This window comes from Hippoglossus stenolepis, chromosome 10 (genome assembly GCF_022539355.2).
Source record: "Hippoglossus stenolepis isolate QCI-W04-F060 chromosome 10, HSTE1.2, whole genome shotgun sequence".
Lineage (NCBI taxonomy): Eukaryota > Metazoa > Chordata > Actinopteri > Pleuronectiformes > Pleuronectidae > Hippoglossus > Hippoglossus stenolepis.
The window spans coordinates 10,306,662-10,325,233 of record NC_061492.1 but is presented as its reverse complement, the minus strand read 5'-3'; the positions used below and the strand labels follow the sequence as shown (position 1 = coordinate 10,325,233).

The window sequence follows — 18,572 nt, the reverse complement described above, 5'->3', positions numbered from 1 at the left end:
TCTCCAGAAGGAGGTAAATGTAGATGTCTGAGTAAACCAACGTGTGATTCAAGGAAACCAAAGTTTATGTCTGGTCTTTTATAGACAGTCGATGCTAGTTTCTTTTGCTTCCCTGACCTTTTGTGATAGTTATTTGCATAAACCTTGGAACTGCAGAAAACCCTGCTGTGAGTCACTATTGGAACAATTATATTGGTAATCTGAAAGATACGAACAATCAGCAAACAATGGTGAATTCATCTTTTGAGGACTTGCTGGATTAAACCATTGACTGTATATAAAAATGAACGACATGGCTGTTGCCCAAAAGTGAAGCCAAATCATCTCAATCACACCCTGGTGGCTGGCGGTCGTATAGGTCATTAACCCTGCCTTCTCCATGTTAGCAGATGGGACACAGAACAAACTAAAAAGTCAATGCACACATAATTTTTTTCACAAACATGGTTTCTGTCATTTTAGGTAGTTCGTAATCACACAGATGTTTGTATTTTAGCTTCACTTCTGGATAGTGGGAGGAAGTGTCTACTAGTCAAGACAAGTCGTCCATCTTTATTTACAGGCTATGGATTAAAGTCGATGCAGCACTGGGGAGTTAAAGCACAAGAGGTTACAACATCAACTATTGATTCTATCCTGCAAAACAGAGTGTATTGTGTATTGGTTGAGATAAAATATGCTGATTGACAATAACGTCTCCCTCTCTCCACCTGTCAGCTGTCTGTCCTGTCCGTCCTCCCGAGGCAAACGTGACTGCGCCTCAAGCTCTCTTATTTCTGTCTGTCAGGCCATCCAAGTGTCTTCCTGTCCTTCCATCCTTCCCTGGCTCTGCTGACAGTTCCATCGGCTCTCTCTTTTCTGTCCGTCTGTCTGTCTGTCTGTCTGTCCTAGCCTGGCTGTGTTGACAGCTCCTCAGTCTCATGCCATCACAGTGTTCTGCTCCGTCATGGCCACTGGAGCGACGCCTGCACTCCCTCAGCCGATGGACAGGCAGCCATCCTTTCTCACACTTTATTTTCGGCCCTCAAATTTTTCTTTCCTCTCAAAAGTTTATTTTACCGGTTCCCTCACTTGCCACAGCTCTCAACCTCTCTTTCTCTGTCATCTGTCTCCATCTCCATCCTCCTCCGCAGCTGACCATCTTGTTGCTGGGGAGCTCACTGAGAGAGAGAGAGCGAGAGATAGAGAGAGAGAGAGAGAGAGAGAGAGAAGGGCTGGGGGGTAGACAGATAGGAAACATACAATCCCTTGAAGGACTCTGCTCAGAAACTCCGCCAGCCAAGCCCACAGCATCTTTCCCCTCCTCTCCACGTCCCCCATGCTGTGCGTGCACCTAGACTCCACAACTGCCTGTGATGATGTGCCCTCAAAAATGGAGCAGCCCCAAACCAAAAGCTTGTGACTTCCTAAACACGAGAGGGGCGCACAAAGAAGAAAAAAAGGGGGCCTAGACGTCTTCATTTGAATTATATATAAACCACCCTACATCATATATGAGGAGGTAAACGGAGAGAATCGAATTCAGAGACACGGACAGGTATAGCCAAACATTTTCACTGTCATTATACCAATTTAATTCATCAACGTCTTGTTCACCGAATCACAGTCTCAGCAAGAGAAGCTCGTTTTAGGCGCTTCATACACAGTAACCTCTGTTAGCAAAAAACGCCGCAGTACAGCACAGTACAGAGCCCAATCCTTACAAGTAGGTCATGGGGGGGTGGGGATGCGGGGTGTAGCCCATCTGGAGCAGTACATTCTGAGTAGTTGACTGCAGATGAAGAGAGGAAGGAGGCGAGAGGATGAGAGCGTTGTACTTAAAAAATCCATTTCCGAGCGCATTTCTTTATCTTTTTTTTCCTTCACAGTTTTTGATCAAGTTGAACCTTGACTCATCTTACAGAGAAATGTTGTGCCATCCCCCCGGGCAGCCGGCGTGAGTAGTTCATACACATCTAAGCATAGACGCTGTAAATATACAAAATAGTGTAGTACCTGAGCAAACCTCGTGGTAGTCGGGGTTGGGTGTGAAACCGCCGGCGTAGCCCACTTGTGTGGAGAAGATCCCTGGAAGTCGCCAGAAAAGTTTCTCTGCGCCCCAGAAACAGCCCATACCTGGATATGAAGACAGCAGGCCCCCACACACACACACACAGTATTGGTGCTTCATCCACATTTTTACCACAATGTGTTTGACCAGATTATTTCATACTGGGTTTGTTTCTGATTTGAAAAACTTGTGATTGTGTGGTCTCACCAAACATGATGGTCTCCATGCCTTCTGGAAAAGGCTCCACAGTGGGATTCCCACTGACTGCATGCTTGTCTGTGAAGGGACAGAATGAGCAAATATGGCATCAGATCATAACAGTCTTTCAACAACTCAAATTGCAGCATGCGAGCAGAAGAGGTCCATTATCTGCTTCTACTAGGCCGCATAGGTCTGCACTCTGTAACAGACTGACCCAGGCCAGCGGATCAGAGCCAGAGGCTTCTGTGCTGGAAGACATTTAAGAGATTACATGGCTTTGACCGCCATTATATCCCTGCTGTCCTCTCCTCAATACCCACAATTAAACACGGTTATTTTCTGATCTCTCTCTCTTACTCTAGAGTGTGGCTTTAAATGTTAGCGTGTTAAGTGCTGTGCTGGGCTTGGCACCATCAGGTAGCCAGGAATTCAGCTATGCTATGCTGTGATGATACGTCCGGGGAACACGCTTGTTTAACCCTACAAGCAGGGGAGGGCCTTGTAAGTAGACTCAATGCTATCCTAATCTTCACCATGGTAAAAAAAAGCAATAAGTAAAACAAACTGCAGTGCTGAGAGGTGGCAGGAGGGTGGTACACTACTGCCAACTGTGCTGTGTGGAATTAGAGCACTAAAAAGGAAGTGTGTGTGTGTGTGTGTTAGTGTGTGTGTGAGTCTCCATGTAGCCCACAGATGTGTGAGGAGGATTAGGGTTTAAGAAGACTGAGGTGACTTAGCGTGCAAATCTCCACTAAGCAAGGCTGGTTTGTACTGCAACCACTAATATTAGTCTACAGATAAACAGGCCATAGGGTACACTCGGAGCTTAGGGCACATACCGATAATGGATGCTTGCTTGCTCTAAGTTAAATGTGTGATTGTCCTGGGGCCGCCTAGAGATGAGATGTGTGACAGTGACCTGAATACGAACAATCACTAATCTGACACGGACATAATAGTTCATTTCCTAGATGGGCCCAGGGTGATCCCCAACAGGCCAAAGGCCAACAGCAACCTGCAGTTTATTTTAGGCTTTCAATGATTAGTGTAAAGCCACAAGGTACAGTTATGCTATGCTGGGATATGGTGGCTCTGAGAGTTCAATGCACTGCAACTGAAGGAACTGCATGCAAATTGAAAAAAACATCTTTAAATTTGACAACAAAAGTGTGGAAATTAGAAAAACGCAACTACTCACAACACAACAAACAACTCTCAACACAACCAGATACTCACAATAACCAAATCCCCACAACACAACAGAATCCCACACTTGTTTCCATGGCCTGTGACAAGGTGAAGCTGGCTCTTCCTCAATGTTGTTGGAAAATTTGGTAAATGATTATTTTAAAATTGTGACTGCATTAAGATATATTTTGTTAACCCTGTGTCAGCATCGTGCTCATTATTAGCCGACTAATTCGAGTAATCTGACGAAACACAAAACAGCAAGGCCAACGTCACGTTAGCTAGCTATATAACATACAGCAGAACTGAATTGGAATACCTCGGCCCCCTTTTATTGCTTTAACTTGGTGGACGTAGGCGGCTGGACCAGAAGCAAAATATCGGACCCGGCGTCCTAGCGTCAGCCTCGTGCTTTGATTAGTAATCTGAAGAAATGCACTTAATTGAGATTAATTGAGGCTAACCTAATGTTACCTAGCTATGTAACATGCTAGCGTCATCTTTTTCAGATCAACAACGCCACAGTAAAAACAATAGGCTACATGTTGATTTGATACAATATCTTCTATTGTCTGTAATCTAAACATGTATTTGATTTGCACATATTTTCTGAAATTGCAGGGCCACAGTACTGGGAGCCTAAAGATTACCATGTGTTAGAATATAGGTGGTAAAAGAAGCACGGTGGCACTTGAGCTGATAAAGCCTGTCTTGGTGTGCCACCTCAAGGGTACTTTTTGATATTAGACAAAGCTGTGTTTTTTTCTGTGTAGTGACAGATTGTAGATCGTGGAAGCATAAAGGACTCCTAAAATGTCACAGAGGCCTGGCTGCCCTCAGGCAGTCCCTTTCTGCCCCGCTGTAGTGCAACAGTTCTGTCTTTTAGCAGCGGGTTGTTTGGCACTGCCAGGTCACGTTCATGGGCACAGTCAGGGCATCTGTCTCAGTGACTGCACTAGCTAAATATTGTGTTCAGGAGAGACTCAATGTGGTGGGAGGACAGGAAACATCTTCATTCTTCTCCTCGTCTGAATTTGTTTGGTCTCTATCCTCAATCTCACCCTCTTGTCCTTTGTTTCTGGCCACTGCGATAAAAAGTCCTGAAGTTGCCAAAAGACAGGGAGAAAATGTGAGAGTGAGAGAGACAAGTGTGCAATAGGAGGAGGAGGAGTGGGAGGAGGAGAGTTCAGCCTGCCAAAACAATAAAAGGAGTAAATAGCCAGTGAGAAGCAACAGATGAGGGTAGCAGAGAGGCAGTGAAGGATTCTTTTGGCCGTCAGACCACCATGCCTTTGGGCACTGTATGAAAAAGATCAAGCACTTCATCCAAGAAAGAACGGAGAGACAAAAAACAAGCAAACAAATAAACAAACAAAGAAAAGGAGGTAAAAATGAAGACAGCCCATAACACGCCGACTCAGCACTGTCCAGAGAAGACAACTCCGAGCCAAAACTCCCCGCCCTCTCGTCTCCCTCAGCTGCTCTCCCATCTTCACTTCACACTCTCTTCCTCACACCACCTTCCCATCATCCCTCGTGCTCCTCTTATAAACACGTGCACGCCAGCCTGCACGCACACAAGTGCGCAATCAGCTGTACAATCCTCGCACACCAATCTCTGCTGTGGGTATTTCTCCCACCGAGCCGCTGGCAGAGGTCCAGGCGGTACCAGGCTGGCTCCTTTCACTGAGCCTAGCCCAGCATTCCCCCCTGCCAGCCCAGTGCCCACACTCCATTCTGCCAGAATTACCCCACCACACACACACACACACACACACACACACACACACACACACACACACACACACACACACACACACACACACACACACACACACACACACACACACACACACACACACACACACACACACACACACCAAGAACTGGCTGAATACCCTCACTACGATGCCTCACTACGCCAGCAAAAGAAAGAACAGAGGACGACAAAAAAACAAGCAGGGAGTGTGACTGACTGAGCTTTCAAAGAAGAGAAAACAGGCTGAATATGGGGGAAGGATTCATGAAAAGGATTTTTTTCCAACTTGGATGAGATATGGGCGTAATTTCTTTTGTGCTCTTTTGTTTTTGAGGATATCTGAAAAGCGCAGTGCAGGCTAAACAGTACAGCAGGACTGAATTGGAATACTTCGGTCACCTTTTGTTGCTTTTAGCGAGGTGGTTGTAGGCGGCTGGACCAGAACCAAAACATCGGACCCGCTGCCCTGTAACGCTGCTTGTACCATGGTTACCATCAGTGAACAATCTGTTGCTTAGCGAATAATAACATCCACTTTGACTTGTTTCGGAGGGTATTTAGTCTTTGTAACCCTCCGAATCTACTCGTGGTTCCGTGTTTCTCACCCGTAAAACGGAAGTCCAAGTGCTGCTGCCCCCACACGCGGAGACACGGGTGAGGTTCTACCCCTGGATGCCAAAACTGGTGACGGAAAGGTCGATTTCCAGGCTGCTCTGTTTACTTGCTTCCAAAAATCCATTCTCTCCCTTCCCCTCTTCCCTCCCTCTCACTATTCCGCTTCCTAGCTTCACACAGGTTGGCAGGGAGTCAGGCACGAGTCGTCGGAGGAGGCTGATGCTTTATACTGGTGCCAACTACCCTCTGCTGTATGGGAGGATGGGTTGGGGCGAAAAAGAGTGGGGCAAAGAAGGGGAGGGGAGGAAGGAGGCAAGGCTGGTGGGAGGTGGTCCATTTTTAAAAACATTCAGAGGTAAGTAACACAAAAGATGCTGATGCAGTCCTCAATCAACCCAACGTGGTATTGTGGTGTAAGTACATGAAGCTGCCTGTGTGCAGGCTGGGCAAACTGTCTAGACTCTGGAGAGTACAACTTTCAAGTCATCAATGCATTCCATACATTCAGTATCCTAGCAACGGAAACAGTTGCTATGGAGAAGACTATCTACTATAGCGCTTGGCTTCATTATCTTCCTCCAGCAAGATGGAGGTACATCCTGTTGTGCCGTGTTATCAACATTTTTCTCAACTTGCAAGGGAAGAAGGGGACGGTGTCCTGCTGGTCAGCATGAATTCATAAATGCACCTGGTTTTTAACAGCATAGTAAAAGCAGATTTACCTTTACATACTCTCTTCGGTATGCTTTGGGCACGGTGCATGGTTCACTGTTGTCTCATGTTTATCTAAGTGACTGGGATGGAAACCATAGCACCTGCAGGAAACTCATGTGGAGAACATACAAACTCCACACACTCAGGTTGGGGCCAAGCCCATTCTGTTCCTGCGCTGAGGCAACAGAGCTAATCACCAAGCTACAGAGCTGCCCAAGAGCAAATCTTTCTCCTTTATTTATCTAGTGTTTCAATTCTTAATTTGCATGCTCTCCCTCTCACTTCTACACACGTTTTTTCTTAGCCTCTGAGCTTAATGCAAAAGCCAGAGAGCAAGGGCATCGGAGACAAGAGGAGATGAGACAACAACAGAGAAATAATGTCAGAAATATATCTTCGCCGTGAGTTATAGAGAAGCACGCAACAGAGATTGATTTTGGTCAGCTGACCTCCCCCATCCCGTTTGGAAGAAATATTGGCAGTCTATGCTGCACTGACTCAAAATAATAGCTACTGTGCCCCTACCATGTAGCAATCTGCCACTGGATCACTCTCGCCAAGGTCACAGAGTACATTGCACACACTGGAGCGAGGGAGGGAACGGAGGACACTGGGATGTCTGAACAAGGAATAACAAGCTTCTTTTAAGAGGCCATGGGGCTCATATAGCAACTTTCAAAATAAAGTGATTTTCACTGTACAGGGGGGACAAACGTGTGCACTCGCTCTCACACGCAAGGGTGCGACTGCACAGGGCATATGCAGAGACAGTCCCTGCAATCCCCAAATTACTCATGCTTACTGGACCACACGGACAAACACAGAAGCATTCTATTCCAACACACATATGCACACTCTAGAACAACCCCAGTCCCCACCTAAGCCACCCCCCACGGTGAAAGGGGAGGAACAGATTTCTGCCATGCGGTGTCTCCGAGCTGCTTCGACAGACGGAGCAGGAACTTATGATGGGGTGGAGCCTTCATGCGCATAATGCCCAGATGGGCCCCTGGACGCTGCGGCACCTCTCCGTACCATGCACTAACACCCCAGCTCCCACAATGCACTTTGTGGATGCTCTTGTCTGAGTAGGTGATGACTGGGAACGCCGGGTTCAAATTGGTTCAAATTGGTTCTTTATTGTCACATTCTCCTGCAAGCCCTCCTCTCCCAAACTAATTAGATCAGAAGATGAATGGAAGAATAAGATGAGAGGAAGCAGTTTGAGTCTCTGCTACAAATCAAAATAAAACAAAAAAATGCTAAAGTAGGAGTAAAAAATAAAACTTCCCTCTAAACAATATTAACTGAAATGTCATTCTCTGCGAGTGCCACTATGTCTCTGTCAGTCCTAAGAACTTGATCCATACAGATTTGCTTCATCCCAGTTTAATCATCAACTATTTGTAACACAATCCAACCACACATCCCAGCAGGCTTTTGCTGCCACTTCAGATTCTGAGCTTGGCCCACAGATTTCATCACTGTCCTCAAACAGGCTAAAAACAAAACCATCCAAATGGAGGCAAACGTGGTTTATAAGGTTAAGTTTGCAAAATTAGGCTGTTGAAAATACAAAGGGAGAAGTTACTACTGGTAAAAGGAAGTAAACTGACTCTAGCTGTTTTTGTTTTTTTATTCTGAAGTCAGTGCAACAAAGAACAGAACAAAATTGAAGTTGGCAGTTGCCCATCAAGTTTTTTTACGATTGGTTTTCTACATCAAAAGTTATAAAAGACCTGAAAAATGCTTAAGAATACTGCACCAGAAACCTGCACTTTGCTAATTGTGAATAATGTACAAATTTGTGCTTCAGAGTTTTTACATATTCTGTGATTATTAGTCTGATATTGTGACTCTGCTGTATCATCACCACACTTTGTAGATATCCAACAGACCACATGTTTAGACTGATCTCTGGAACAAACGTCCTCAGACACAAGGGTAGTAGTGTCAAGATGATTGTTGGTCAAATATTCTCAATTTTCTTATGTTGAGAACTCCCCAAGTCCACTTTAAACCACTTCCAGACATCCACTTGGGAAAGGATATATCCCTGGACCCTGTACTTTGTAAAATTGGTGTTTAATCTTGGAGGCATTAGAAAAGTTCAAGCATTTTGCTTTATTCAATGTTACAAACGTATTTTAAGTGTATATTATATTGTTTTACTGCCCAGTCGGCCACGTGATGAGTAGGAACATTACAGGCCACAAAGATCTGACTTGCACTGGTCCATCTTGGGAGCTTAAGAAAGATTCTAAATGCCATCTGAAGCTTGTTGGTTTTATCTCTACTGTAACTGCACCAGTACAGTAGGCGCTTAAAAGGGCTATTATAACATAATCTGTACACATGTGAAATTTGTGTACCAGCATATTGGCTTGTGCATAGAGGTCACAACATACTGACGGTCATCATCACATAAATCATTCATGATGAGGTGACCCAGATATTTGACTTGGTTCAGTGAGCGCTTGGTTGAACATAAAAAAAGAATTGGTGAAATTTAGCTTTTTATCCTCATTGCTTTTATCAATCATAACCCAATCATGGCCCAGTCTACCAGCCCTACACACGTCCAGTCATTTTATCATCTTACTCGACTGTCTTGAATTAAGAACAGTTTTACAACCCAACAACGTTTTGATATCACGTTCCATCAATCATTACATCACTCCAGAATAAAACAGCATGAAGTTATATTTGTAGGTTATTCATGTTCACTGAAATGTTCAGACAGACTTTTTTTTACAGCAGCAGACAAGACAGAATCAGACGAGACAATGAAAACATAAAAAGGCAATAGAATAAAATACAAAATTGACTAGAAAATGTCATCCAAGGTGTATATTATGTACATAATATACACCTCTCACTAGAGAAATAGATTGAGTAATGTCATTGAGTAAAGTGCAGTGGCACAGGATGATTGCACTGGCATGTTAAACTGTATCTACGCATACGTATAAGGAGATATTGAGATAGACGTGTCCATATATGTGCAGATTAGACCGTATATATTGGCAGATATTGTATAGAAAAAGAATATAAGTAGAGAATGATATGTATATATATGTGTGTATCTACATACAGGTATATGGATATAGATTCACCATAGTAAACAGTGTATGTATATTGTACAACTATAGAAAGTTGTATATAAGTATATAGGTATGAATGTAGTATGAATATGATGTTTTTTCTCACGCACGACTCCAGCACGTGGTGAGTTTAGCAGGTTCACTCCGTCACCATGTTGTTATTTCTTTACCTGCCACGACCATTTTCTCCTGCCTCCCCCTCAGAGCCCGCTCCCTGCCCGGCAGCTCAGTCTTATCTGCCATTGAGTCAGCGGCAGCAGCGGCAGCAGCGACACACACTCACAGACACACGCTCACAGACACACACACTGGAAGGAGCCAAACTGTGTATGTGTGTGTGTGTGTTTGGAGAAAATGTCTTCCGGGATGCCTCCATCACGCGGCGCGCTGTTGCGTTTTTTTTATGGCGGGGCTGGGAAATGGAGAGGGAGGGGAAGGGGGGGCGGCGGTGAAAAACGCCATCCGTATGAATATTCATCGTGCGTGGGCAACGTCGTGCACCGCATATCAACTAGTCAAGGGGTTAATATGACTTTGGCACAAAAGCCTACAGTGCGCAGTGTGCGGGAGCGAAATTAAATTTAAATAAACACCCGCGCCGTTCAGCATGCAAATGAGCTCGCGCCAATTATCAGCTCTCATTCTGTGGGAGGTGCCACCGGTGGGTCAGGATGGATGGATGATGGATGGGTGGATGGATGATGGATGGATGGATGTACAGAATAGGGATGATGTGATGTTGGGCATGCTGTGTGCATATGGATGGGTGGATGTACAGTATGGATGGATGGATGATGGATGGCTGTATGTCATGGATGATGGATGTATGTACAGTATGGATGTATGGATGATGGATGGATGTATGTACAGTATGGATGGATGGCTGTATGAACAGTATGTTGGATGGATGATGGATGGCTGTATGAACAGTATGGATGTATGGATGGATGGGTGGCTGTATGTACAGTATGGATGGATGGCTGTATGAACAGTGGCTGTATGTACAGTATGGATGGATGGCTGTATGAACAGTATGGATGATGGGGGCTGTATGAACAGTATGGCAGATGTGGAACAGTATGTATGGATGGATGATGGATGGCTGTTTGAACAGTATGGATGGATGAATGGCTGTATGTAGTCTTGGATGAGAGCTGTACAGTATGATTAATATGGATGGATGATGGTATGTGATGATGATGGTCAGTATGATGATGTGGGTATGTTGTGGCTGTATGTACAGTATGGATGGATGAATGGCTGTATGTACAGTATGTATTGATTGACGATGGATGGAAGGATGGGTAGCTTCCTTTTTACATCCAGCACAGTGTGTTCAGGATTAATCTGTAGGAGAAGCAGCTTGGAGACTCCACTGTCAACAGAACATTTAATAAACTGCTCTATACCTTTAAACGACGTATTATACAACCAGCCGCTGTAAGGTTCCCACAGTTCATTCAGCCCGTGAACTATCTGACTCTCAGCACTGACCATATGATGCTCTTATCTCCAAACCCATCATCACGACAGATTAATGTGTGCAGTCCATTTGGAACTAAGACATAAGTGATTTTAACACAACTTATCCCGGCACTGACATGAGGGTCTCTTTATCTCTTTTCCTCTCTCTCTCTCTTATTCGTACTATAAACCTGCAAACTGAATTTTTCTGGTGCAGACATCTGCACAGTGTTTATTCACATCTGCTGACAAAGGTCAAGTTACTCGATCAGTCTATGTGAGACATATAAAACATAACCTCGCGACATACTGTGTCGTCTTTGCTGTAGCAGTTACAAGTCTTCAAGCAAATTTTATCACGAACCCGGGTAAGAGTAAAGGCCTGTGCACACTATATATGTTTCTGTCTGTGTGATTCATTTGCATGTGAGTGATATTTTTCAAGGTCGATTTTCCCAAGTTTTCAAACATGTAGCCTTCACATCTAACCAATCAGAATGCGTGTTGTTGCCAATGTCAAATTATGAAGCAGTAGTACTTGTACTAGAAGAACCTCCTCCTCTATCCTGTCTGATATAAACTTTATTTAAAGTATTTGTCTTGAGCCATTGCTCACAGTGGTTTTTGTTTATAAAAGGTTAAGATGTAGTTGAAATCACCTCGAAATCATTTGTTATTTTGTGACATTTATTCACGTTGATGTGCAAAGGCCTTAATACTGAATCTCCATGTCCTGGATGTGTCTGAGTCGTCAAAAGCAGGACTTGGTTTGCATGTTGATGTAAAATAAAAGAACAATAAAGACCAGATGAGCAAATTTTCTTTTGAAACCAGTTAATCGTTTAAATCATTTTTCATGAAAAATCTCCAAATATTCTCTGGCTCCAGCTTCTCCGATGGGAGCATTTGCTGCTTCTGTCTGTTTCATATCACTGGACATTGGATATCTTTGTTCTTGACGTCCCTATGGACTCTCTGGACGTATGTATTATTTAAAAAAATACAATGAAAATGAATTGTTACTCGCAGCCATAGACAGGAATCACGAAGAGTGTGACATCAGGGTGGCCTTGTGTCCGAGGACACACATCACATGACTGCAACGTCCTTGGTTGTCTGGCCCGTCCAAGTCTGTCCTCACACTCACCTGACTGTCTGCTGTCTCCCCGTCTATTAAAGGTGAAATATACAAAAAATAATCTCAATAAAAAGCTCAGGTCTCACTCTCTATTGATTTTCCTGCCCCTCTGATTTTATTTCCACTTCCGATCGAGTGATGTGGTGGTGATGAGGACGATTATTTAAAGTGTGGGAACTTCTCGCGCACGCTTTGTACCAACAAATCTACCACTAACGAAGGATTCGGGGCATTGTTCCTCTATCCTCCAAACCAGAATAACATCACACCCTCCTGCAATCCCCCCTTTCCTTTCTTTTCTTCCTCTCTCTTCCTCTTTCTCGCTCTCTCTTATCTGCTGAGGAAATGAAGCTCAATCACCTGCAGAGGAGCTGAGGGCGGCACGGGGGACTTTGCAATGCAAATGCCAGGTAATTACCCGAAAGCTAGGAGAGTGGAAGTGCATGGATGAAAATAGAGCAGACTGAGAGAGAGAGAGAGAGAGAGAGAGAGAGAGAGAGAGAGAGAGAGAGAGAGAGAGAGAGAGAGAGAGAGAGAGAGAGAGAGAGATGAACTGAACACCGGGTTCACATGCCTGTTGATGCAGGATGATTTGGGTGTTCTGGGATGTGTGTGAAGATGTAGGAAGAGGGGAGGGGAGGTAAGGGTGATGAGAGCCACACGGATGAAGGGAAAACACACACAGAGGCCCTGAATGTGTGTTTATTTCCTCCGTGTGTGTGTGTGTGTGTGTGTGTGTGTGTGTGTGTGTGTGTGTGTGTACATATCTCTTAGATATCCCTAAATTGAGTGTTTCTGGGTTTCTTGGCTGTGATGGAGGAAGGATCCACTTTTAATTCAGAAGAATACAACAAGTTTCTTTGCACGAGTGTGATACTAGTTGGAGCAGAAGTGTGTGTGGATGTCTGTTAGTGTGTGTGTGTGTGTGTGTATATGAGCCAGTGCGCACCATTGTGTGCATGCTCTCTAATGGGCACTAGTGTATGATAGTGTTTGTGTGTGTGTGTGAAGCAGGGTGATTGCATACAGTATGCTCGTATGTGTGTGGTTTGTGTGTTGCAGCGGAGGAGTTAGTGAGTGTGCCAGCTTGCAGCTGTTTGATTGTCAGCGAGTGAGCGCAAAGACATGTGCAGATGTGAGCGAGTATCAAAGAGATTATGAAATGACCTGGAATTAAACAGCGCAGTAGATTTCAACTGGGTATCGGTGCACTTTAAACCCTGGGACTGAGACATGGCTGAAAAGGCTGCGTGCTCACACACCTGGTTCGGACAGTTTATTCAATAAGCCCAAAAAGCTTGTTTGTATTTCAGTGCGGGACTCTGGCCTTTGTTTGTTTTATTGTTTGCATGTTTGTGGATGATATTACTGAGCAAATAATGAGACTCACGAGCAGTTTGCACCTCAGTACAATAGCTGCCTCTGATTAACATCCGAGCAGAACAGGAGCCAGCCGACCAGAAAACCGTTTTGGCGATTTAGTGTAATTGTGGCTTTGCTAAAAGTCTCACTTTGCCTAATTAGAATAATAAATCATGCCGCCTCGTTGTTTTCAAAAGGTCCTCCATCGTCTCGACGAAGCAGGTGGGATTGTGGGATGGTGTGAAAAAAAACAAAGGGTCTGATTGCTCGACTGAAGCTGCAGTCAGTTAAAAGCAATGCGGTGCTCTCCGGGGATTCATATTCAAAACGGTTGCTGTATCAATTCATAGACCTGACAGTGGGAAAAGCCAACTTGACAATTTTTTATTCATACACCGGCCCGTGCTTGACATCACTTGACATAAATCACTTGGTTCATTGGAAAATGGAGCGAAGGGACGGGGGTTTATTTGAGACAGGTGGATTGAACGGTGCAAACGCTCCAAGATGGTTGATGTGTCTTTTAGTTGCTTTCGTTGTAAACTACATGTACCAGGTGACCTTGCAATGTTACATCCTCTCCCCCCCCTCTCAAGTCAGTGAACTTTACTGACATGAAGTTCATCATCAACAGCAGTAAACGTAGCGATGCACATAAATAAGGTCTCGTTCTAATATTGAGTAAAGATTGTCAGGCCTGCAACTGATTATTAGCTCCGTCAGGGAGGTTGTGTTTTATGTCTGTGTTCGTTTGTGTGTGAATTAACAGTATTACGCAAAAACTGTTATCATGAAACTTGGTGGGAAGAACCCATTCAATTTAGTGCAGGTCCGGATCATAGGGCGAATCCAATACATTTATTTCACCTTTATGATGTCTTTGATGAGTATGTGGAATTTCCTTTGGATCCAAAAATCTGGCACTAGTGGATTTCAATGTGGTTTCAAAGGGCTGTCGGCTTTTTTCAGCCACTGTAAAGTAACAAACAGGGCTACTAACCTGTTACTGGAACCAATGTGTAGCTGAGAAACGTAATGTGGCCTCAGCTATAAGGCTTGTTTTAATTTAATTTAAGGGGACTGTTGGGAGGTATGTGCTCTGCAATTGTGGTTATTGTTACCTCCACCGAGGAGGTTATGTTCTTATCTGGGTTCGTTTGTTAGTGTGCAGGATTACGCAAAAGCAACTTCACCGATTCCCATGAAATCTTGTTGAGGGGCATGACCGTCATAAGAAGCCATTCAATTTTGGAGTGGATTCGGACAAACGGGCGGATCTAGGAATGCACTTTCTTTAACAAGATCTTTGGTAATGTGTTATAATCTTGGTTTGTTTGTTTGCAGTTTTATGCAAAAACAACCCCAGTGACCTCCACCAAACCTTGTGAAGTTATAAGGTCTGATACATACCCAAATACATTTTTGTGAGGATGTGGATTTAGGGGCGGATCCATGATTTTTTAACTGTTTTATGACAAATAAATTATTTAGGTTATCAGACCACTTCCTCTTTTCTTATATATGTCTATTGTTAACTAGATATTCATGTGTAGGATTGTTTGGCCCTGGTGGAGGCTGCATTCTACTGAGTGCCACCATCATTAATTCATCTGCAGATGAGATTAATGTAAAAAAAAGAAAAAAAAGAAAAAGAAACAATAAATAAAATATACTTAGTCAAAAATGTCAAACACTGTTTTCCAGAGCCCAAGGTGACGTCTTCCAATGTTGGATTTTCTCTGATCAACATAATTTTTTTAGGGTTAGAATATATGAGAATTTAAGTTTAGAAAATTACCTCCATATTAACTGATTATCAAAATAGGTGCAGATTTGAACTCAGCCCTAACAACAGTATCTGTCTCAGCCTTCTTGCAGATAAAATGTAAAATATATACAATTCACTGCCCTCTTGTCCATAAATATTCTCAGTCAGTGTGAATTTGTGCAAATTGTTTTCTCTCCACAGTGAAGGAGGAAGTGCGTCTCTGTCGCCACCGTTGTTCTGTAATTACAAAGTGTGCACACTCCAGTTTGGGCAGCCATGTGTTTCTGTGTCTTTCCTCTCATTTCCTTGAGTCTATCTTCATAGTTTGGAATGCGTTTCAGCTTCTGAACAGACAGTTTCTCTTATGCTTACCAATTTGCAGCCTCTCTTTCGAGCCGTGTAGCATCTAATTTCATTGCGGGTTCTGCATATGTTATTGAAATAATATGGTTTAATTTGTTCAGTGATTTTGGATGATTGTAAAATGTTTGCCGTGTAAGTGGTGCTTATGTTGTAAATCTGGAGGGTGCTTGGGACTGAAGGGCTTTGTACAGTGTTGCAGGGATTGAGAGGGACTGGATTTTATATTTAACAGCCCCCTTTTTCAATATTTATCATGAGAGGAGGAGAGGAGAGGCTCTACACGAATTCTTTCTTTCTCTTAGATCCTTACTTCACCCTTCAGACTTTATTATTTTAGACCACTGTTAGATAACTGTTCCTTTAATGAAATAAAGCTGCACGCATTTATATATATTTGTATTTATTCATTTTACAAGAAATCCTCTACATCAGGTACCGAAAATTGTCCTTACAGTACTTAAATGTACTTAGTTGCTCTCCACCAATGACAGCAGGTTGAATTCACTTTGCATATTTGTTTAATACAACATTTAATACAATCCCCTCTTACACTAATTCTTGTTCTCTCGCATGGATACAACAGATTTCCCTCCCCCGCACCCCCATTTTTATGCAGTTTGCAAATCAAACCCCCCTTTGATTTCCGAACAGCAGGTTGAACTTTTGATGTCACGGGCCTCTACGTGCAGGTTGCGAGTAAAGCGACAGCAAAGAGGCGACGTTAAATACAGGAAAAAACAGGAGGTGATCCAAGCGAGATGAGCGCAGCTATATAAAACGCTCCAGTCCACTTCCTCTCCCTCTCGCTCTGGCGCTCCACCCGTGCTAAGAGTGGCTAGACTAAGCCACTCTTGCCCTACATACAGCCTAAACAGCAGATTACTGACTGTCCCTCTAATCCCATGCACCAGGGCATGTGCCACTGTCACCATGCACCAACCACCCAATCACCCTGCAGCCACCGTCACAGCGCCTGCTGTTCTGCTCGCTGTGCAAACTCCCCCCACCCCATCCCAAACATCTTCTGTTTTCGGTCAGCCATTTTGGATTTTCGGTTTTATTTCTATCCAAACAAAGCGCGCGAGAAGCACAGATATTGAGACGCCTCGTTCCACTCGCACATCTTTCTGCTTCTCTCTCTCTCTCTCTCTCTCTCTCTCTCTCTCTCTCTCTCTCTCTCTCTCTCTCTGTCTTCCCTAGCAACACCCTGTCCTGTCCTCATCCTCCCAGTGCCCCCATCCTCTCCCAGCATTAACCTCGTCATGACCACCTGGCACGGGACAGCTTCCTACAGTCCCTCAGCCTCACCTAAACCACCAGGCCTGAGATTAGGGTTAATCTGGACCTTGTGTCATCCTGTATCTATCCACCACCCTGACAGCCCCATTCTTTCCTCCCTCCCTCCCTCCCCACCTCCCTCTTTACCAAAGAGGCTTTGGACTGAAATCCTTTATTGTGAACCCCCGCTCCCGTTGCAGTGTCTTTCCTCCTGCTGCCAACTGCAACTTTTCCTCCTGCGCCACATCCTGAGCCAATCTTTAAACAGATACTGGTAGAACCTGTCCCCGAGCTATGTTGGTTAAGGGATGCGAGCAAAGGATTTTTGCATTGTCTCTCTCTTTAGAATAAATTTGGAATTAGGCGAGAACTGTCGTATTTTATGCAGGCACTGAAGACTAAATAGAAGCACTTGCTTGCATACGTGTTCATGAGCATGCAGTAATACGTGACTATACATAGAAAGTGTGCATTCAATATGAGGACTTGCTGTAAAGGCATAAGTGTGCGTCTTTTGTTCAGGTCCACGATATTTTGCTCAATTCTTCTGGACGAGGGATTTAGACGAGAGTCAAAAGAATTCATCCTTCACTCTTCCGTCCCAATCACCCAACCCCCAGTGCATTTAGCCGGCCGTGCTCTCCCGTATACCTCTCCCCCCGAGGACACAGTGAAAGCACGGAGGCCTGAGCTGGATGAAGAGACGCCACAATGGCGCAGGGAGCAAAGATGCGTAGAGAATGAAGACAAAAAAGGGGGGAAAGATACAAAGTGCTAAAGCCTCTTTTCATTTTTTTTTTGTCTTTGGAAAGAAATGGCAGATTCTCCCTCAAGCAAAAGTCTCCTTTCTTGAGTTGAAAAGCCAGAAAGAAAAAAAGCACTTTGTGTCGAGAAAGTGGTAGAATGGAGAGTGAGAGGTGGGGGCGGCGGCAGGAGATGTAGGCCGGCAGTAGAGTGTCTTACCGAGACCCTTGAGCACGAGAACCTGCATCGGGTCGACACTTTAATGACAAAACGACATGGAGGGCCCGGTGAAACCATCACGAGATGCTGAGCTTATAACCTTAACGTCAAATTTCTTGTGTAATCATCAGCAGCCAATTTGTTTAACACAGTTTTAATTTGTTCTGATTACGTGGACAGTTTTTTTTCTTCTTTCGCTTATTAAAGAATCTGAGTAAATGCAAAATAATGATTATTTATAGGGTTCATTGATGTGATTCCCTGCCAGCCGGAGGTTCCTCATGACACCCACACTCAAACACACACCACCTGAACACACACACACACACACATCCGTGTAGTATGAACTCAATGACATTATCGCTTATGCAGCAGTCCTTAATGCATTGACGTAGGACGGGATGCTAACGGCCTTCCACGTGGATTACGAATCCGGAATCCTGGCACCTGGAGGGAAAAACGGGCAGCAAGACGCAGGAGTGACTGGTAGAGTGAGAGTGACTGATTAAAGGGGAGAGAGAGAGAGAGAGCAACAGAACATGCTGAGAGAGGAAAAAGGCGGAGAGCGAGCGAAGAAAGGAGGAATGTTCAAAGTGATTGTGCGA

At 44.2% G+C, this 18,572-nt stretch overlaps 1 protein-coding gene across 2 annotated transcripts in view; it reads right to left on the bottom strand.

Moving 5' to 3' along the window:
* Nucleotides 1-9,890, bottom strand: part of si:ch1073-358c10.1 (mitochondrial peptide methionine sulfoxide reductase) — a 34,982-nt gene extending 25,092 nt beyond the window's left edge. The window contains exons 1-3 of one of the 2 annotated variants that reach the window (XM_035168860.2): nt 9,802-9,890; nt 2,258-2,326; nt 1,996-2,115 (exon numbers count right to left, since the gene is read on the bottom strand). In XM_035168860.2, the coding sequence (XP_035024751.1) occupies nt 1,996-2,115; nt 2,258-2,326; nt 9,802-9,874 (262 nt within the window). In that variant the 5' untranslated portion in view covers nt 9,875-9,890. Of the gene's footprint in view, nt 1-1,995; nt 2,116-2,257; nt 2,327-5,803; nt 6,043-9,801 lie in introns of those variants that run through there. The other variant, XM_047341543.1, reaches the window with a different exon arrangement.
* Nucleotides 9,891-18,572: the final 8,682 nt, after the last annotated feature.